This window comes from Eublepharis macularius, chromosome 7, assembly GCF_028583425.1.
Source record: "Eublepharis macularius isolate TG4126 chromosome 7, MPM_Emac_v1.0, whole genome shotgun sequence".
Taxonomy (NCBI): Eukaryota; Metazoa; Chordata; class Lepidosauria; order Squamata; family Eublepharidae; genus Eublepharis; species Eublepharis macularius.
Window position 1 is genome coordinate 104848017 of NC_072796.1, and position 22919 is coordinate 104870935.

General features: G+C 38.7%; 1 protein-coding gene across 2 annotated transcripts in view; it reads left to right on the plus strand.

Annotated features, from left to right (window-relative positions):
• The window catches only part of WWP1 (WW domain containing E3 ubiquitin protein ligase 1), a 90533-nt gene that overhangs the window by 11130 nt on the left and 56484 nt on the right, over nucleotides 1–22919 (plus strand). For both annotated transcript variants that reach the window (XM_054984500.1, XM_054984501.1), the window contains exons 2-3: nucleotides 12142–12232; nucleotides 21140–21281. In XM_054984500.1, coding sequence (XP_054840475.1) covers nucleotides 12163–12232; nucleotides 21140–21281 — 212 coding nt within the window. In that variant the 5' untranslated portion in view covers nucleotides 12142–12162. The remainder of the gene's footprint in view (nucleotides 1–12141; nucleotides 12233–21139; nucleotides 21282–22919) is intronic.

Here is a 22919-nt window from a genome sequence, read left to right on the forward strand (position 1 = left end):
TATATATGTCAATCTATTAATCTGACTGCTTATTAATTCACATTTATCTCTTCTCCCCCCGGTAAAGTCTCCCCCCTCTACTTCAATACTTCAGTAGTTCTCAAACTGCCACAGTTTTCCTCCCACCTCCCATTTCTTCTCCAGGTATTGTTTCAGCTTCTCCCAGTCTGTGTTGAACTGCCCTGAGTCCAGATCTCTCAGTTTTCTTGTCATCTTGTCCATTTCAGCCATATACAGCAATTTGTAAGTCCAATCTTCAATAGTTGGCACTTCTTGTACTTTCCATTTTTGCGCATACAAAAGTCTAGCTGCTGCTGTCATATAAAATATCAACGTCCTGTGTTGGGCTGGAATTCCCTCCATTCCCAAGTTCAGTAGCAGGAGTTCTGGGTTCTTATTAATTTGAAATTGTAAAATTTCACTCATTTCTCTTATTATTTCCCCCCAGTACTGCCTGGCTACCTCACACGACCACCACATATGATAGAGGGAGCCCTCATGCTTCTTACCTTTCCAGCATTTATTAGAAGTATTCAAATTCCCTAGCGCAATCTTCTTTGGTGTCATGTACCAACGATAGATCATTTTATAAATGTTCTCTTTGATATTAATACATGTCGTTGTCTTCATTGTAGTTTTCCACAAGTATTCCCATGCCTCCATTGTTATTTCTTTATTAAAGTTTATAGCCCATTTCACCATTTGTGTTTTAACTATCTCATCCTCGGTATACCACTTCAACAGTACTTGGTATACCTTGGATATTCTTTTCTTATCTTCTTTAAGAAGGGTCTGCTCTAGTTCCGAATTCTCTATTCGTATACCTCCCTTTACAGAGTCCGAATTATATAAGTCTCTGATCTGTCTATACTGGAACCAATCGTAGTTAGGTGATAGTTCCTCTTGTGTCTTTATTCTAAGTTTGGATGCTTCAGTTTTAGTTATTTCTTTATACGTTAAACATTGTTGTTCATTATCAACAGCTCTCGGGTCTATCACCTCATATGGAACCACCCACAAAGGGGTTCCTTCTTGTAGATAAATTCTGTACTTCTTCCAGATTATGTATAGACTTCTCCGAACAAAGTGATGCAGGAACATCGAGTTGACCTTTACTTTGTCATGCCATAAATATGCGTGCCATCCAAATATTTTTTTATATCCCTCTAGGGCTAATAGTTTCTTGTTCTTTAATGTCATCCATTCTTTCAACCAAACTAGGCAGATTGCATCATGATAAAGTCTCAGATTGGGCAGTTGCATTCCGCCTCTTTCCTTTGCATCTTGTAAAACTTTCACTTTCACTCGAGGCTTCTTGCCTGCCCAAACAAAATCTGATATTTTCCTCTGCCATTTTTCAAATTGTTTGGAGTCTCTGATGATTGGTATTGTCTGTAGCAAAAACATTACTCTTGGTAACACATTCATCTTAACTGCTGCAATCCTGCCCAACCATGACAAATTCAATCTATTCCATTTAATCAAGTCTCTCTCTATCTGAGTCCATAGTTTTTCATAATTGTTTTTGAATAGATCTATGTTCTTTGCAGTTAATTCGACTCCCAAATATTTCACTTTACTTGTTACTTCACAATCCGTTGTTTCCATTAACAATTGTTGTTTCTGCTTAGTCATATTTTTGCATAATATCTTTGACTTCTTTTTGTTAATGAAGAAACCTGCCAAGTCTCCAAACTCCTTGATCTTATCTATCACTCTTGGCATGTTCTCCAATGGGTCCTCTACAATTAACATTATGTCATCCGCAAATGCTCTGACCTTATATGAATAGTCCTTTATTTTTATTCCACAAATTTCATCATCTTGACGTATTTGTATCATCAGAATCTCCAATACTAAAATGAACAACAATGGAGATAACGGGCAACCTTGTCTTGTTCCTTTACTTATCGTCAATTTCTTGGTCAATTCATCGTTCACCACAATTGCTGCAGTCTGGTCTCTATAAATTTCCTTAATTGCTCTGATGAATCTTTCTCCCAATTGTAGCTTTTCCATAGTGGCAAACATAAAGTCCCAGTTTAAATTGTCAAACGCTTTTTCAGCGTCAACAAAGAAGAAACCAACCTCTTTGTCACAACGCTTGTCATAATATTCAATAGCATTGATCACTGTCCTTAAGTTGTCTCTTATTTGTCTGTCTGGCAAAAAGCCTGCTTGTTCCTCCTCTATGACTTCCGAGAGCCACCCCTTCAATCTCTCCGCCAATATCTTCGCAAAAATTTTATAGTCATTGTTGAGTAGCGATATAGGTCTATAATTTTTCACGTTAGTCAGGTCTTGGCCCTCTTTTGGGATCAATGATATATTCGCTTCACTCCAAGTTTCTGGAATCCTTTGATCCCTTAAAACCCCATTCATCACCTCTTTTAGGAGTGGTGCCAGTTCATTAGCCATTGTCTTATAGAATTTAGCCGTAAGTCCATCTGGCCCTGGCGCCTTTCCTAGATTTGCAGATTGTATTGCCTTACTTATTTCCTCGTCAGTTACTTCACTATTCAACTTATTTCTCCAAGCTTCCGAGATTTCTGGAAGTTTGGTTTTCTCCAAATATGACGCTATTGATTCTTTGTTTACTTCTTTTTTATTATACAGCTTAGCGTAAAATTTATAAAAGGCTCTACTAATGGTAGCCTGCTCCAAATACGTTTTGTTATCTTCGCAAATTTTATTTATTATCTTCTTTTCCCTTTTCTTCTTCAATTGCCATGCCAGGTACTTCCCAGGTTTATTAGCACCCTCAAACGCTTTTTGATTCAGTCTTTTGAGATTCCACTCCAATTCTTTATTGCTCATTGCTGTTAGCTGTTCTTGAAGTATTTTAATTTCCTGGTATACCTTCTTTTTCCCTGGTCTCTTTTTTAGCTGTATTTCTTTGGCTTTTATTTTCTCCTCAATCTCTTGTCTTTTCTCCTCTTTCTTCTTTCTTGCTCTACCATTTAAGTCCATTAGTATGCCCCTTACAACCGCCTTGTAGGCATCCCAAACTTTATTGGTTGGTACTTCTTTATTCACGTTGTATTGTATAAAAAACTTTGTCTCTCTTCTCAGTATTTCCATATTCTCTCTTTCCTGTAACAAGTCCTCATTTATTCTCCATGCTTTCCTTTTTCTCTTTTTTCCAAATTTCCACATAATTGGGTTGTGATCTGAGCCTACCATAGGCATTATTTCTACCTCCTTAGTCCATAATACTAAGTCTTTTGAGGCCCAGATCATATCAATTCTTGATAATGTAGAATGCCTTGCAGAATAAAAAGTAAACTGTCTGCTTTTAGGATATTCTCTCCTCCATACATCTTCAAGAGTCTCTTGTTGAATCAACTAAAAAAAAAGCTTTGGTAATAGTCCTCTTTTCTTTTGTGCCGTTGTAGTCTTTTTGTCTAGTTCCAAGTCTGTCACTCCATTGAAGTCTCCAGCAAGAATTATCTGGTCGTATGCAAGATCGTCTAAATGCTTCCTTAAATCCTCAAAGAAGCTTTCTTTTGCACCGTTAGGTGCATAAAGTCCGACTACCAACACTCTCTTTAAATTCCAAATACATTCCACTGCTACAAATCTAGCTTCCACATCTCTCATAACAAATTTTGGCTGTAGCTCCTCTTTTATGTACAACACCACTCCTCTTTTTTTCTTGTTGGAGGCCGCTACATATTCTTTGCCCAATTTTCCAGATTTTAAATATTTTACATCCTGCTTTCTGATATGGGTCTCTTGCAAACAAACAATGTCACATTTTTGTTTTAGTAGCCAGTGAAAAGTATTTTTCCTCTTATTCGGTGAGTTTAGTCCATTTACATTCCAAGATAATACTTTACACTCCATACTCATGATCTTGTTGGTAAGTCTTTTTCATTGTCCTTAATAAATCGCTCCATCTCTCGCTCAGATCTGATGCGTTTTTTGGCCCCTCCAAACTCAAAGGACACTCCTTCCGGTAACTCCCATCTGTACCTGATTTTCATTTCCTTCAAAATCTGAATTAGCACTTTATATTTTTTCCGATCCAGTAACACTGATCTGGGCAGTTCCTTCATTATAATAATCGTCTTGCCATCAATCTCCAATGGATCTTGAAACTGTTTTGTCACAATCCTCTCTTTCATATTTCGTGTTGTAAACTGCACAATCACATCTCTTGGTAGTTTCCTCTGGGTTGCTATTCTCGAATTCACACGGTATGCCACATCTAGGATAGCCACAACTTCCTCCTCCTCCTTCCCCAGGTACTCAGCCAACACCTCAGTCATCTGTTCTTGCGCTGACTTTCCTTCCACTTCTGGCAAGCCACGAAAACGTAGCTGCTTCTCCATATGTTTAGTTTCTGCAACTGACATTCTCCCCTTCACCAATCTCATCTCTGTTTGTTGCGTGTCTGCTAAATTCTCCATCGCGTCTTCTACTGTTTTAACTCTCTGCTGCGTTCCTTGTAATTCACTTCGTATTGTTTCCATACCTTTTTTCACTTCTGACAGCTCCGATTTTACTGTCTGTGTAACCTCTTTAACCTCTTTTATCAGCTCCAATTTCGTGTCCTTAAGTTCTTTAATCATATCTAAAAGTTTTTTGTCCAGGTTTTTATCCAGGTTTTCTATTGCCGATTGCCACTCTTTTTTTGACATCGTGGGGCTTGCTTTAGCTCGCTCCCACGAATCCGCTCTCTTCCTTAACTCCGTGGCGTAAAATTTAACGTTTTTCTATTTTAAATGTCCCGGTCTTCTTATAGAAATTAAATTTTAAAGAGTCCAAAATGTCGGGCGTCTTTTCTCTATGGTTTCTCTATGATTTTGTAATCCAAGATGGCCTACTTCCTCTTCCGCTGAAGCCGCGACCCTTCCCCTTTCAAAAATGGCGATTCCCTACTTCCTGCCCTCCAGCAAGGGCCGCTTCTCTCCAGCCACTCTATTGTTATTACGCACTTCCTGTCTCCCGTCTTCCCACAGCAGATCTCGCGATGGTGTCTTTTTCTCACAGCTCCAAAGCCACAGGTATTCAAAACAATAGTCCCATTTCTTTAATAACTTCTTTAAACTTAGTCTCTTTTTAAATTCAATTCCTGCCGAGTCTTCCCCTCCTTTTCACTAGTCTGTTGCAGTTTAAAAATCTACTTTTTTTTCCTCTCTGTTTTTATCAATCTGTCCCGTCTCAGAAGATAATGATCTTTACCTTCTCTTCACTTTTCTCGGGTTGTAATCGCTGTTTCGATTTTAAGTTCAGGATTTTATTTTTTAGAAGGCCTCAGACTCAGATAGCAGGGATAAAGATTCTATAGATAAGTTCAAGGAACTTATTTTAGCTTCAATACAGGCTGACCAACTAGAGTTGGCAAATTCAGATAATAAATGGTACGTATAACTGGGGGTATCAGAATTAAAATGGAGTTTCAGCCAATATTTGATTGTGTGAAGCCATGCCTTGGTGGCCAACAGATTCTGACCGCACTCTAAGCATAAGACAGCATATGGAACACACATAGGAACCCCCATGATCTTACGCAGAAAGTTAGATTGAACACGTTCAACTGAATTGTCAATAGCATCAATCCAGAGCGGGGCTCCATACAATAACTGAGCTCCAATTTTAGCATTGAAGGCTTTAAGAGCAGCAGGCACATAATGGTTACCTCGATCAGAAAAATAAAAGCGAGATATTACTGCAGCATTAACTTTGGCTGTATTAATAGCCATCCTACGGTGGAAGGTCCAACTAGCATTAGATTGGAAATAGACACCCAGGTATTTAAAGTGCTTAACTTGTTCAAGTCTATTACCATTGACAATCCAGTTATACAGTTTCCTTGAATTGGGAAGAACCAATACCTTAGATTTTTCATAGTTCAACTCCAGTCTGTTGGTCACACAGTATTCAAGGCAACGGTTCAATAAACGATTCAATCCAACAACAACCATCCACAAATCCACAACAATCCACAAATCCACAACAACCATCCATAAATCCACAACGACCATCGATTCAATCCAACATGGGAAGAAGACAGAAGAACTGCATCATCCGCATATAATAACAAAGGGATAGAAACGGAGCCAAGTCTAGGCCTGTGACCATCAACCAGTGACAAAAAAGGGGCAAGATCATTTAAAAAAAGATTAAACCAATGGTGGGCTAAAATGCACCCCTGCTTAACCCCCTTCTTAATAAAAATCCTGGGTGAGAGTCTCCCAAAGGAAGAACATCTGACCTGGCAAGACGTTGATGAATAAAGTCTTTTGACAAGAGATGATAATCTCTTATCTAGTGACATCCCCTCGAGCTTTGCCCAGAGAAGTTCTCTTGAGACAGAGTCAAAGGCTCCCTTAAGGTCCAGAAAGGCAATGTACTCTGGGATATTCTACATCCTATATTAGTCCAACTTTCAGAGTTTTCTGATGATTTTAAGGTTCAGTTCCTGCTTGACAACCCAGATGGGGAAATAACTGAAATAGTAGCTAAGTTTCTCTACAGTGCCATGGCTATACGCCCTGACAAGTAATATTCTGTATTGGTTTTGCTGCACTGTTGCCCTGCTCCTATCTGTATTTTAATCTCATTTTGTATGGAGTCGCTGTATTTAAAATTTTATATTTTATATATGCCAATAAAGGCTTGCTTGACCTACTCCTTTTGCCTTTGTCCAGTACTTCAGCTTTTTCATGGTTATTGCAACTTAGAACTTGGAGTTTCTTCAAGAGGCTGCTCTGTCAACAAAATAATGAAAAAGTGAGAGCAGCAGCCGTTGGAAGGTTCTCTGCAGCAGTAGAGTGTTGGTATAAGGCACTGTAGATGTTCTTTCTCCTGTCCCTTCCTCTCCACTAAAATCTTGGAATATTCTGTTAGTAAGCATTAATTTTTAATGATTATTTTGGAAAAGTGATTGGACTGGTGATGCGTTGGTAGGTATATGCAATGTTACGAAGAAAAAGGTTTTGAAAAGGCCATGAAATGAAGGAAGTTCAGGACAAGATATAATGAACTAACATTTAGATGTAATTGGATTTCTCTGGTTTTGCTAAATTGATTACTTGATATAGCTAAGGAATCCTAAGTTCTTTGGAGATGCTGTCAGATTTCTTGATGGAATTCTAATTCAGCAGTTGCTTGCTTTTGGAGAATAGTGAAATGTTGTCCCAGTGGTTTCTGGATATTGCCATTTTAAAATGCCAGATTAGTGTCCATTTATTCTTTTACATATGTGTATTCTTTTATATTAGTGTCCATTTATTCTTTTACATTCTTTTACATCTCATATAGTCAGCACAGGATTTTTCAGTCTACCTTTAATGCCTGTAGCTTAATTATATTGCATAGTACATACTAGAAAGTAGTTTAAAGTAGGAGCCTTGTAATGCTTTTTTCAAAGAAGTATAATTTCAGAAACAGTGATTTAACTGTTTGTAAGTACAAGTCCATGTAAACAAAACAACAGCTGAATGTTTTAATACCATATGAAAAAAGTGGAACTGTAGCTATTGGACATAAAATCAGTTTTGGGTTTTACTTTTGGCTTGTCTGTAGAACTTGTCTTCTAAAAATAAACGGTCTTTGTGGTAAAATTGTGTTTAATATTTTTGTTTTATATTTGGCTTAAGTAGACAATAAAAACACTTTGTTTTTTACCAGAATTGGTCTCCTTGCATGTAAAAGAATTTGTGGGGGGAATTAGCAAGGAAGGAAGACAGCTATGCGAGAGGCTGGTAACCGCATGGATCTATCTCCGATGTTTACGGAGTCCCTTTTGTTGTAACAAACGAGGCTGGTGCTTAAAGTGAAACAACTTTTATTAAATAACAAGACTTCATGCACATACACACACAAAATTACAAGCTAAAATGGTTCTCTCTCTCTCTCTCTCTCTCTCTCTCTCACACACACACACACACACACACACACACACACACACACACACACAGAGCATCCTAGGAAGCTTAACCAGAAGTTAGGCATAGAGGGAGGGAATAAGTATATCTGCCTATTCAAAGAGTAGTCCAGTCCATGGGAGAAGAGAGTAGCTTCAAACGCCAGCATTCTCGGCCAGGAGAGCAAGAGGCTTAGGGCAAACCTCAAGGGAACAGCGCTTTGGATCCAGTAAGCGTGTATGGAGAGAGAGAGGCTTATTGAAGCGACCCTAGGGGAACAGCCAGGAGGCATGCACACTTTGAATGGGCCAGGGCCCTACCTTATAGGTAAAACGTGCCCTGAGGTGGGAGAACCCACCTAGCCGTTAGAACAAAGACTCCAGTGGTCAGATCCTGGGTTTGACAAAGAGTTTGATTACCTTGATTGGTAGCTGCTGGGGTGTGTGAAAGGAAATGCAAAATTTGTTCTAGCGCTGCACAAAAAAGACAGTTTGTTAATGAAGTCCACTGGAGCTAAGTTGATGAATTTAGGTGGGAAGTGCACTATCCCAGGAACAACTGTACAAACTTATGAATGTAATTTGATTAGCTCCTCAATCAAGGACAGGAGAGCTCATCACGGAAGGAGGGAAAGGAATGTGTGAAGTGGGGATGACTCTACAAGACCTTTGTTGCACTGGATTCCTTAGGGGCTGGAGAGACTGTAAATCCAATTACCTCTAATCACTCCACATTCCTATATGGCATTCCATTCATGCCGGGGTCTCCCGGGCGGGACTCAGCAACTGTTGGAAGTCCTCTGGTTGCAATACAAGCTGCCATTTTAAATCCAGAGGCCTGGTGACATTTAATATCACAAGTAGCAATATTAAAATGGCTATTAAAGATGGCGGAGGCTGGGCCAACTGCTTACAACTTGCTGGAGAAAAGTCATTTAGAGAGAATAATGAAAGAATCTCAGTTTCTGAAAAATCTCTTCACCTGCAACACTTGGGCAATGGTGACCTTCAGATTTACACTTTTTAATGTTGCGAATTTTTGCCTTGGTGGCATATGGTGGATCCAGCCACCTTTTTCATTCAATTTCAACTAAGTCCTCTCTTTACTAGAATCCCCATCCCGCAATACTTTTGTCCACACAGGGCTCATGATCTCCAGCATAGTCCAGTTGATGCTGAAAGGGGACCCCACAATTTCCTTTTTCTCCACCAGAATGGAGAAACCGTATGTGTTTGTACCCCCTCTACCCTACAATAGTCTGTCATAGTAAATGTATGAAGTTGTTTTATACAAAGTATGACGTTTGTTCTGTCTGGCCAAGTATTGTCTAATGATCCATCAGTCAGCAGCTGTCCAAGGTCCTAGTATGATATTTGTCTTAGACCTGCTGCCCAAGACTCTTTAACAAGAGTTTAAACCCAGAACTGTTTGTATGAGCTATAGTCCCTCCTCTGTGTGTATGGTTACTATTTATATATCGAATAGCTCTTGGTAGCTTCTACAATACACACTGCAGATCAAAAAAAATCCACAGAATAGGCCACTATTATGCTATAATATAGGCTCTGCAAACTCAGGAGAACCCCCCAATTCCCCACAAAGATTCTACAAAAAATGAAGTTCCCCCCAAGTAGGAGAATGTCTGCATATGTGTAGACAAACATCTCTCTGAACTGGGAGATGGGGGAGATATCTCTCTAGAGCATGTTTGTATGAACCTATATTTGTACTGAAAATGTCTAGAACGTATGTGAATGTGCTATCATGAACTAAATCATGTTCTCTTTGAGTCAATCAGTGACTCTTAAAGGTCTCATGCCCTACATTTCCTGAGATATCAGAGACTGAGCCTGGGACCATTTGCGTGTACTACCACTTAGCTAAAGTTGTGAAGCTCTGTAGGATCCTGTCCTGTCTAGAGAAACTTTTGATTTTGCATACTCACCTCCTTTGTGTACGCTAGTGGCCAAAATTGTGGAAACCTTTTGGGGAAAGTGCATTTTTGAGGTTTGATGGCTCATAACACCACCTTTTTTTGGAGTAATACCATAAAATTATATATCAATGGAAAGATAATTTAATCAAGAATGTAATACAATAACTTTTATGAAGGAATTTTTTTTAGAACAGTAGTTATAAAGAAGAAAATTGAAACACATAGAAAAAATGAGTTATACAACAATTCTCACCATGTCAGTTATACTTAGTTGGGTAACCTTTTGCTTTAATTATGGCCTTACAATGCCTTCCCATGGAGTGAACCAAGTTTCTTCTGCAGCTGTTATAATGTGAAACCACGATTGAGTTATTGCTTCTATTAATTGTGTTTTTTTGCTGGGTTGCTTCTCACTAACCACTTTTCTTTAGTCAGCTCCATAGATTTTTGATGGGGTTAAGGTCTGGGCTATTCCCAGGCCATTCCAACAGTGGAATATGATTATCTTGAAACCACTTTTTGCACACAGCAGCAACATGACATGGAGCTGAATCTTGTTGAAATATAAATGCTTCATTATCTTGGAAAAGATCATGTGTGGAAGGCTTCAGTTTGAGCTCAAGTATTTCATTTATGTATTTTTGGGCATTTATATTGCCATTTATCACACAAATTCTGCCCACACCTTTTGATGTCATACAATCCCATATCATAACACTAACTGGGTGTTTCACGGTAGGTGTAATGCAATCAGGATGCAAATCTTCTCCGATTCTTCTCACGTATTTTATGCTATCACTACCAAACACGGAGATTTTGGTCTCATCACTCCAAATAACACTGTCCCATTGTTCCGCTGTCCAGTTAACATGGGTTTTAGCCCAGTTTAATCTTTTCAACCTTTGTTTGAGAAATAACAATGGTTTTTTTCATGGAATTCTAGCATTAAGACCAAATTCCTCCAGTCTGCGCCAAACAGTCCTTGCACTCAACTTCACATTGAATTGCGCCATTTCATTCTGTATACACCCCGATGATTTTTTTCTGTCACCTAGGCTCAGTCTCTCAATTCTTCTATCATCCCTTGCTTGTGTGCACCTTTTCCTGTCTTTAGCAGTCTGGTTTTGTAGTGACTGAGTTGCCTTATACCTCTTTAAAAATTTAGAAATGCCACCTTTGGTTAAGTTTCCACTGATTTTTCTTCTAATTTCTTCATAACTGTAGCCTTGTTCACTTAACAGTACTATTTTACATCGCTTTCTGGGTGACCAGTCAACTCTTTGTGTCATTTCTTTAATTTTATTATGTTTTATTAGGTTTATTATGTTTTACAAGCTCACTAAATGGAAGAATACAAAACAAAACAACCAACTTGATAGCAATCACATAACACACTGACAAATGACCTCCTCTCAGCTCCAATACATGACATCAATAGCTGAATCCTACTGTGACCTGATTGGCTTATTGCCAAAACAAGATGACACCTGATTGGCTCTCTAAAGACTCATGCTCATTGGCTACATTCAAATGAAGGAAAGCTACTTCATATCAACCTAAGCAAGTTGTGCTTCCTTTTCCTGGTTCTTTGGCTATAACATTTGATAGAATACAGATAATTGAACAAACTTTGTTGCATTACATTCTTGATTAAATTCTCTTTCCATTGATATATAATTTTATGGTATTACTCCAAAAAAAGTGGTGTTATGAGCCATCAAACCTCAAAAATGCACTTTCCCCAAAAGGTTTCCACAATTTTGGCCACTAGTGTAGGTATTGCTGGCACTGTTTATTGCAGTAAAAGCTGATAAATGGCTGTGAACAGATTTTTATTTGGTGGTATTCTGCTATCCATTTTGGAGAGAGTGGGGTGGGGGAGCTTAGGGTAGGTGAAAGAGTGCTTGAGTGGGAAAGGGTAAATATAGATACTTATATTGGTGGCCATGAGAGATAGAGAACAGGTAGAATGGTTGGAATGATGAGGATCTTGACTAATACATGTCACTTCTATTAATAATTGATAGGTATGGCAGGTGATCAGTTATGTTTTTGATGACTAGTTGATATTTTGAACTAATTTGCAAGGCTGACTGTGAAAATGCAATAGGATATAATGTTAAATATATTTTAGAGTTTCTAGCACATTTTGAAGTCTTATTTGTAAATATCACTTAAATGTTTGTATGAAACAGTACAAAACTTGAAATGTTGGTGGATAGTGACTGCCTATATTTGATTAACTGGTTATTAATAGCATATTGTGCTAGATAATTCAGTTGAATTATTGGTATGTGTACATATTCAAATATTCTTTTTTTAAAAAAATAGGCTGAAGTTGCTGCCACTGACATGGCTACAGCCTCCCCAAGATCTGGAATCAGTAATAATTGTAATGGAAGACTACAGTTGCAAGTAATTAGTAAGTAAAAATCTGTACATTATGCATGAAATGTTTGTTCTGCCCCTGTTCAGTATAAATTTAGAATTAGCTACTTTCCTAGAAATTGCTCCCAATAAGTAGTGGCTGAAGTATATTTCCTCACTTGCAGTGTATCCTTTTCCTGTGCTAAATCTAGCCCTTCAAATGGAAAATAGGAATTACACCTACATAGTTTGGATGCCTAGTCTCTATATATTTTGGAAAAAAAAATTGGGCAAAGAGAAAGTTGTGGGATTGTTTTGGGGTTGGTTGCCTTTGAAGAGGCATGCAGGTAATGCAAAAACCCTAATAAAGTGTGGCTTTCCTTTGTTTCTTCTATTGATGATGAGGGACAAATTGTTCCTTTTGGAATTACTTCAAGGTATTTATTTTATTTCTTTCATTCCTCAGCCGATATAGGTCCTTAAGCTTGCTTGGAAATAACAAGAAGCTGTCTACAATTGCTTCACAAATAAGCAGCGTATTATGTTTCTGTATATTCTTGACTAGTTCAGTCAAGATCTAAGAAGGCAAAATGATTTAAGCGAACATTAGAATAAATAGTGTTTGTGTCAAGGCTTTCATGTTAATAACAATAGTTTCCATATTTTCCAGTGTGGAAAACTGCCAAACTCTGTTATCTACTTTAGTTTGTTGCCTTTTCTTCAAATATATCTTTTCTTTCACCTGCAGAACAATTGAAACAGTATATTGGACATCTTGCATTTCATTTTGTTTTAATAAGTTTGTAATCACTCATAAATTTAGTTTACAGTTTATCAGTAGGGGCTCAATATGTACATTTAGGAGTGTTTCTGTTGGAAATATTCAGAGCATCTTTTAAAATTTGAAAAAAGAGACATGAAGTTATCTAGGTTAACTTAAAGTAGAATTCTTTCCTGTTCCTTTCAAAATCTACTAATATTTTATATAAATATCTGAAGTATCAATTTAGATACCTATTTGTTTGATGGGAATACATTTTTTCTTATTCTGTGTGTACTCTGATACAGTAGACCCTCACTATTAGCAGATTTACCAGTCGTGATTTCACTTATTTGTGGTCCATGGCTTGACCATATAATGTGGCTAGCCCTGAGCCCCATGGCGCAGGGTGGTAAGCTGCAGTACTGCAGCCCAAGCTCTGCTCACAACCTGAGTTCGATCCTGGCGGAAGCTGGGTTCAGGTAGCTGGCTCAAGGTTGACTCAGCCTTCCTTCCTTCCGAGGTCGGTAAAATGAATGCCCAGTTTCCTGGGGGTGAAGTGTAGATGACTGGGGAAGGCAATGGCAAACCACCCCATTAAAAGTCTGCCAAGAAAACGTTGTGATGTGACATCCCCCCATGGGTCAGTAATGACTCGGAGCTTGCACGGGGGACTACCTTTACCTACCTTACTTTTAGCCCTGAGCATATGACCCCTCTAGCTTTGTGTGCTGTTGAAGTATGAAGAGGAAGAAAGATCTGGCTTAACCCCCGGCCTCTTCATGATTATTTAGGACCAAAACAGTGGTCACAGCACCAATGAGTCTTACCTGCGGGTGCCAACACCATTTTATATTGGAATGTGGCCATTTCAAAATGCTGCAAGTGCTTAATTCTGATCAGGCTTGCAGCATGGTGGAACCAGGCAATCTTGTTTCCCCACCCACATGGTGGGTGCTTGGCTGGTAATGATGCTGTGGCCAAGCCAGGTGCCACTCTCAATTTGCCTGGGCTAGGCCTCGCTTCATTGGATGAGAGGCAGGGGGAGATAGTGGGGGAGAGCATGGGTGCTTTTCTAGACCGTTTTGGTCTCGCAGTCCATCCTTCTTAGTTTTTGCAGAGTTTGCCATTTGCAGTGATTCTGGGAACAGCTGCCCTGTGAATGGTGAGATTCTGCTATACTACTTTCACAAAAGTCCTGAAAAATGGATATTTAGATAGCTTCATATCTCTTGAATATTTTCAAGCACAATTTTACTAGAAACATGGAGGGCAGGGGGAGAAAAGTTTGGAGTTTTCTATTCTGTTTCAAATGGTAAACAATGAAAAAAATGAGATAGATATTCTTTATAAAATATTTTCTCTTTCAGAATGACTGAACTATTTGTTAAACATGTTTAGATATATTTATTTAGATATTTTTCCCTATTTCTCTCTCCTGTGTGGCCAAAAGTGGCTTAAAACAGTGTTTCCTCCTCAGTTTTATCTTCACAACATCAACCCTGACTGTTAGACTAAGTGAGAGAGATTGGAGGAAAGCCATCCATTGAAATTCCATGAAACCTATGTCTCCCAGAGCCTAGTCCAACCCACAAAACACTATAAAATATTGTTACACCTAAAATTCCCACAGCAATGTATCTTCGATTCAGGTGTATTAATATAGTGGTTATAGGATAGCATTTGATTGGATTACTAAACAAGTAAAATACTAGGACTCTGTGTTGGAAAACACTTGCATAATATGGAACAAAACCCAGATATTTGGTGTATAAATGCAGTCCGGTAGTCTCATACCTATTCTTCCTGCAACATAATGCCACGTATTTTTTGCAAAGCAGTCTTACAGAGCAGTCCTGAGAAGAGTAACAACAATCTTAAGCCCGTGGAAATCAATGGGCGTAGTCTGAAATAACTCTGTTTAGGATTGCACTATTAGACACCTTGGTGATTAATTGTCTTAGATTATTCAGTCTTCTAAGTCAAGTTAAACATAGTGAAAAATGTTTGAAATTCAAGACAAAATAAGGAACAAATGGACATGAAAAAATTCAGAAATTTGATTAAGGTCAGGCAAACTTTTCATTTTCTAGGACCTGTTACTTAAGATAGATATCTTTCAGGTACTGATTTTGTTAGAGTTATGCTATTATTTTCAAAGATATATTATTTACTGGACTTTAATGGGATATTAAAATCTAATAAAGGATGCTAATTTGTACAGTTACTGTGATACTTGTAGCATATGATGATGAAGTAGCATTGAACAAAAGATAAAATGTATTGGAATATCCAAATGCGTTGCTACATGATAGTGATGTTTATTTTCTGAACATTTTCTCTCTCGAAAAAATTCTTCTATTTTCTGTGGCATTGCTGAGGTCCACATAGGGTTTCTAAGCCTAGATAATAAAATCTCATTTGTGTTTAGTAGAGTAAGTAGTGGTTTCTGTTTTGTATTTCTTAAACTGACCAGAACTGCATAACTATCTTTTTGTACTGCAGATTGAAGCTGTACTGTAGGGTATTTTAAATAATTTTTCATTCATGTGTAGACCAAATAGTACTTTATGAACTATTTAAGTTAAACATATACATAGTTATGTTAGATTTAATAAGAAACTATTGCATATATATTGATTTCCCCCATGTAACAATTGCCCCCTGCTTTCAAAATTTCTAGAAATTATATATCTAGCTATCCAGATGGATTCTGTCCTGATACTATGTTGGTGCGGAGTAGCTTTATTATAGAGAGAACCTAGTCTTATTCACCCATTTTTTTCCGAAGTAGAGGTTGGCTTTGAAGAGAGTGCTATAAAAGATATATAGCCAATCTGTGTTTGCCTCCCCAGTCTTAATTTGGGACTGGATAGCAATCTATTTTTTATTCCAATAACATATGTAAGTTTCTCAGTTACGATACTTTGGTGTGTGGCATATCATTGGATTCACTGGACCTTAATTTCAAAAATGCCATGCTCAAAATGTTTCTGAAGGGTATGTGCCAATATCCTGATTTACATAAATTGCTATCATTGGCATTATTGGTATTTTATTGGATTGTGTTGGGTAATAAAGCAAACTCATAAAAACCAGAAGTCCTTTAGCACTATATTCCTCATCTAAAAACTCACTAGTTCTTAAATGATAAGAACATCTAGGTGTTCACTTGTTATCTTGGGTCTGCACAGCAGGTCTGCTGGCTATGACATTTATATATCTACCTTTTCAGTAACAGTCCTGTTTCTGTACAGGGCTGCCAGAGGCTGTGCAAAAAGCTCTTTTATTATAATTTTTTGTAGCGGTTGCCAAACTTGCTTCTTTTGAGGATATTTTTCTGTTCTATTTGTTTTTACTGGAAAATGGATTTTACTTACTGATTGGATTAACTGTAATTCTGTTTTTTTCTTTTGATTGTAAAGCTTTTTGATTTTATTTGTTTGTTTATTTATTTATTTAAGGATATTTCTATGCTGCCTCAGAATCTTGCTTGAGACGGCTTACAATTAAAACAACATCACCATATTAAAAATTATTAACAAATAACAACAACATTAGATTTATATACCGCCCTTCAGGACAACTTAATGCCTACTCAGAGTGGTTTACAAAGTATGTTATTATCTCCACAACAAAACACCCTGTGAGGTGGGTGGGGCTGAGAGAGCTCCTAGAAGCTGTGACTGACCGAAGGTCACCCAGCTGGCTTCAAGTGGAGGAGTGGGGAATCAGACCTGGTTCTCCAGATTAGAGTCCTGTGCTCTTAACCACTACACCAAAAAGAAGCCACTGGTCAGCATAAAAACTATCCCTAAAGCAGAAGCAGACCATTAGAAAGCTTGTTCAACCCCCCCCCCCTCATTAAAAGCCTAGGTAAAAAGATATGTTTTGGCTGGTGCCAGGTATGCCTCGAGGGAGAGGGTATTCCTGAGGTGAAAAGAAAATGCCCTGTCTTTAGTTACTAGTACCTGCCCCAACTCTGAAGGCAGGGGCACAGAGAGCAGGGCTTGAGAGCAGATCTTAACTGGCATGTTATGAAAGTATGAAATTTTCAGTGAACGTTGCAAAAGTATGAAAGAAGACAGTCCGAGCTAAACGTAATAAATTAGTTTAGCTGTCTTGTTATGTTAACTCTGTGGATATGCTTCATTTCTGTCCAGTGTAAGAGATCTAACATGGAGGGAACATTCTAGGATTCAGTTGCGATAAATAAAAAGTACATTCTTCAGGAAGGAAGGTATGTGGGAATTCTGGGGGAGGCAATAGATTATATAGATAAACTGCTATCTGGCACTTGTAAATGTAAAGGTGCTTGGATTTCTTTCTTTTCTAGTGGTTTCTTGTTCAGAATAGCTGTAAAGATTTGTAGCTATGTTGCCATAACAACGTATTTATAAAACATTCCATGCTGGATAGCTGTTGTTGGAGGAAAAAACACCTTTGCTGAGAGGAGAATATAGCCTTTGAACTACAAGTGAAAATTATATGCTATTGACATCACTGTTAAAGGAGAAGGAGAAGGCTTCTGTTCATCCAGTCAGTACACATTCCCTTGCAGCTACTTAAAGTGGTTCATTCTGATTTAGGTAAAAAGGAAAATATAGAGTATTCTGCGTCCAGACGTACAACTTTTGAGGCATTTACTAGGAGATAGTGTTGGCTAGAGCAACAATTTTCCTGTTGCCACAAGCTGTAAACTAGTCATATATATTACTGTTCTGTAATTTCCAATCTTTGCTGAAGGCTGGATAAAACCAGCAAAAAACTATGTTAGCTATTGTTTCTATGGACTTATTGTATTCATGTTATTCTTTAAATGTAGAAGAACAACCAAAATTGCTGGACTTGCAACGTTGTGGTATTTTACTGTTTGGAGGCATGTCTGAAAATTAAGTGATTAATTATAAAAGGAAAGCAGTAAGGATGAAAGATAAAGATTTTTCTTTCTCCTTGCTCAGCATCTGATATTTTCAGTGACCTTGAAGATAGTTTTGGGTGGGTAGCTGTCCTGATCTATAGTAGGGGTTTGCAGTTCGGGATTCTGATTCAGAAAAAATGCCCAAATTGGACCCGATCCATAAAAATTCGGGATTTCCGAATCAAAGCCAGTATGCTGGCCACAATTTGGATATCCCAAATCAAAGCTTTCCGAAGCATTTGTAAGAGGAGAGCATTTGCAGAGGAGCCGGCTGGCTCCAGGCTGTCACAGCAGCTTTGTGCTGCCGCCGCTGCCACCATCACCACCGCGGCAGCGGCAACCCGCCACCCAGCTGATGACCCTCCTGCTCTCCCTCTGGCCAGTTAAGTGGGTGGGGAGTGGAGGGGTTGCCCTGGGGGTGGAGGAGTTGCCCCCTTTCACTTCAGTATGCCCCCTTTCACTTCATTCCGAAGCAAGTAAAATACCATTATGGTATTTTTGAATTTTTCCCCCGCTTCGGGTTTACTGGAAGCGGGAAACCCAAATCTTTTCGGGCTGCACACCCCTAATCTATAGTAGAAGAGCAAGATCAGGTTCCAGTAGCTCCTTAAAGACCAGTTAGATTCCCAGGGTATGAGCTTTTGAGAGTCAGAGTTCTGTTCTGCCAAAGGCAGCTCTGACTCTTGAAAGCTCATACCCTGGAAAACTAGTTGGTCTTTAAGATGATACTGGACCCAAATCTTGCTCTTTCACTGACTTTTATGATGAGATGTCAGATTTATTATTTATTTTTATTTTATTTGTGTGATTTATAGTCCTCCTTTCTCACTGACACTCAAGGCCAATGATGTAGTGTGAGAGTACTACAATCAGTATCAAGGACATTTCCATAAACAGTGCCATAGGGTAAATAAATACAAGTTTACAAAGACGTAGCATTAGCAAGAGTCCAATACAGAGTTAAAGAAATGCTGAAACAGAGCTCAAGCAATTCTAGAACTGACATGAGACAACATATAACTACCCAGTAGGATCATACTTGAAGCACAGGTAGCACATAGGAGCATATACTTAAAGCAACAGATAGGACATAAGGCAATATAGTGGTGAAGTCTATGGTCCCTAACTAGTTAGTGAAGCATCTGAGACCCCCTCCGTACAACCCCCTCTCTACAATACAGCCCACCTGTCTGAGTAACAACAACGATAACAACATTCAATTTATATACCGCCCAATTTAGCACCCACTTAGAGCCGTTTACAAAGTATATTATTATTATCCTAACAACAATCACTCTGTGAGATGTGTAGGAGTGGGAGAGCCCCAGAGAGCTGAGACTAGCCCAAGGTCACCCAGCTGGCTTCAAGCAGAGGAGTGGGAAATGAAACCCTGTTCTCCAGATTAGAGTCCCGCTGCTCTTAACCACTACACCAAACTAGTATAGAAAGCACTTTTGAATAATTCAGTTTTGCATCTTTTGTGGAAAGCCAGGAGAGTGGGGGCTGTCCTGACTTCCTCAGGCAGGCTGTTCCATAGGGTAGGGACTACCACAGAGAATCTACAAGTACTGGCAGCTGTTGATATTGCCCATGTGCAGGGTGGCACCTGAGGGAGACTCTGTTCGGATGAGTGATGCTGCCATGGAGGAACATAAAGAGAGAAGCAGCCACATATGTATGCTGGACTAAGGCCGTGAAGAGCTTTATATGTGATAATCAATACCTTGAACTGAGCACGGTAACTGATAGGTAGCCAAGGGAGTGACTGCAGGATGGTAATGATGCTCCTGCTTGTTCCTGATAACTGCTGAGCTGCAGCGTTTTGCACCAATTGGAGTTAACTTAGACGGGAGACCTTTGTATAGTGCATTACAATAGTCAAGTCTTGATGTTACCATAGGATGGATCCGGGTGGCCAGGGCAGCCATGTCAAGATAGGAAGCTAGAGTGAGGTTGTAGAAAGGCTAGAGTGAGGTTGTAGAAAGCATTTTTTGCAGCTGCCTTAACTTGCTTTTCTAGTAGTAGCACTGGATCCAGTATAACCCGTAGGCTCATAACTGAATCTACAAGGGTTAGATGAACTCCATTGAAAGAGGGGAGCACAGTGTCCTTCAAGATCTCTGCCTTCCCAACAAGCGTCATTTCCGTCTTGTCTGGGTTCAGTTTCAATTAGTTTGTTTTCAGCCATTTGACCACAGCTGACAAGCAGCGATCCAAGATATCTACTGAATCCTGTGGGGATAGTGAGATAAAGAGTTGGGTGTCATCTGCATATTGATGACATCTCACTCCATACTTGTGAATGAGTTCTCCTAAAGGCTTTACATAGAGGTTGAATAACATGGGAGATAAGTTTGTGCCCTGCGGAACCCCGCAAAATAGTTCCCATTCTGGAGACAGCTGATCTCTGATAACAACCCTTTGAGTCTGTTCCATGAGAAATGATTTAAACCAGTCGAAGGCATATCCTTTGATGCCCATTTCTGTTTCTAAATGCCTCAACAGAATGGTATGGACTACTGTGTCAAAGGCTACGGTTAGATCCAAGAGGAGCAATATGAAGGCATGGCCTTTGACTATATTCAAATGGAGATCATCCACTAAAGCTACTAGGGCCGTCTGTGGCCTATGACCTGATCTGAATCCAGACTGAAAAAGGTCCAGAACGCTAGAGTTATCCAAGAACACTGGAGTCGGTCAGCTACTGCTCTCTCAATCACTTTGCACAGAAAGGGTAGATTAGAGATTGGGCGATAATTGGCCACAACCTTTTTGTCTAGGGATGGTTTTTAAATTAGCGGCTGGATAACCGCCTGTTTGAATGGCTGGTGGAAAATGCCCTGCGTTAGCGATTGATTTACAATAGTGACCTGCTCAGTGGTTCACTTATGTGGTCCTTACTTGATTTTAACAGCCAAGATGGTCAAGGATCCAGTGCACAAGTAGTGGCTTTCATAGATGACAGGATCCTGTTAAAGATCTGTCATTGTAACTGGTTCAGTGCAGTCCATATGTGAGCCAGACAGTGTATTAAGGATTACTTTAATATTCACATAGGAATACATATCACAAAATAAATGTGATGCTGTGTCCTTCTAACCTCATTCTTTGTACTTGCTTGTAGGCCTGCTGTAGCTCTGTTTGAGTTGAACTAGTCAACAGAGGCTAAAAAGCAAGCCTCGTTAGCTTTCCATTTGTTAATGGTTAAATATCTTGTTTAATAACTTTGTTGTTTTCCAGTCTAAAGTGTTTCCCAATAGTTATAAAAATGTTTTGTTAAGTTTCTAGTGCCAAACTGAAAAGAAAAAAGAACTGGTTTGGTGGAACTGCCATCTATACAGAACTAGTAGCAGATAGTGAAGTTAAGAAAACATCTAAATCTAACAGTTCGTCAAATCCAAAATGGGAGGAACAGTTGACTGTGTAAGTAAAGGTTTTTTTTACTTTTCAAAACTTCCTTTTCGTTAAGAGTTTACAGTGGAATTTTTGCCCTGTGGGACCTATAATGCAACAGCTATAGCATTAAGACATTGGCCAGTCATCTGTCCTTAGCATCATATGTACACATAGGTTATTTGAAATTCTTCATACCAGTGAACATGTTAAATCATATCAGATAAAGCCTTAAGAAAAAGGAACTTTTGCATAAGCAATATTTCCATTTTGTCTGTGTCTTGTTTCCTATCTCTGGTAACTGTTTACATAATTCTATACAGAGTGAATTGGGCAGGTGCATCTCTTTCTCCCTTCCTCCCATGTATAACATGAGGTGGTTCACAATAGTTGCACAGTGACTTAAGAGTAAACAGTAGGTTATGACATATGGGGAGGGAGAAGATTCTGGTATTCCCTGCTAATATAAGCAAAAAATGAGATAGTTGATTCAGGATGGTAACTACCAAATAGCAATCTATGTCTGATTTGTTTTTTTCCTCCCTCCCCCTTTTGTGTTTTTGTAATCATTTGATATCTGTAATGATTCCTTGATCATATATCCATTTATGTATTCATTTTATTAAATTTTGAAGCTTTTATAACATGCTTTAAATTACTTGAATGTGAATATATTACCTGCATAATTTCATAAATAGTTCATGATTATTGTGGAACTGCAAGGGCCTGTCAACCCTTTTTACCTTTTATTTCCTTTTTTAAAAAGTAGTAAGCCAGTAGAACACTACCTACTTTCTCTAAGAAATAAAACTGCTTCCCGTAATGAGTCAAAAGACACATTGATGACTGACAAATGCTTATTTTTTTGGCTAAAATTATTAAATTAAATACATTGAAGCGTACTTCTAAAATACATCCCATTCTCTTTCAGTGTTTTAAAAATCTTCAAGACATCTTACAATTAAAATTAAGTTAAAATTGCATCAGTGCAATAGCAAGAAAAACCTTGAAAAAAATTAGCAGTGGAAATTCAGCGGCAGTATAAAATAAGAACCAGGCCATTAATTACCATTTTCAAAGTTGTTGTTGTTGCATGTTCAGTATGGACATAATCCATTAGAAGGTCCTTTCTCTGGTCGCCAGCTTCTTAACCTCTCAAGACACTTCACTGGGGAAAGGGTTTCAAATGAGAATCTTAACTCCTGAGCAGGATCACATCAGGGAAGGAGGCTTTTCTGATGCCCTGGTCCTAGACTGTTTCAAGCTTTTTGGGTCAAAGTGAGCATCTTGATTTTCAGCAACCGCCCCCTGCCCCCAAACTGGAAGCTACTGAAGATTTTTCAGTTGAGGGGATGAAGGCTTTACAGACTCTGAGTTAACAAAGTTATTTCCAAATACTTCTCAAGGTCAGCTGTACATATCACACTGCAGTAATCAAGCTCCTGGAAGGGGATTCAACAGGTGCACCAGTTGAAATGGTGGAAAGAACAATAGATGTCACTTGGATATTTATATGTAGAGTTGGATCTGCAAAGTATCCTCCAGCTATGATTCTGATCTTTAAGGTAGAATGCAATCTCACTTGATTTTCAAGGTGGAATAGACTAGTTAAATACTACCTTCATGATTCATCCACTGTACTTCCCTCTCATCTAGATTAAATCTAAC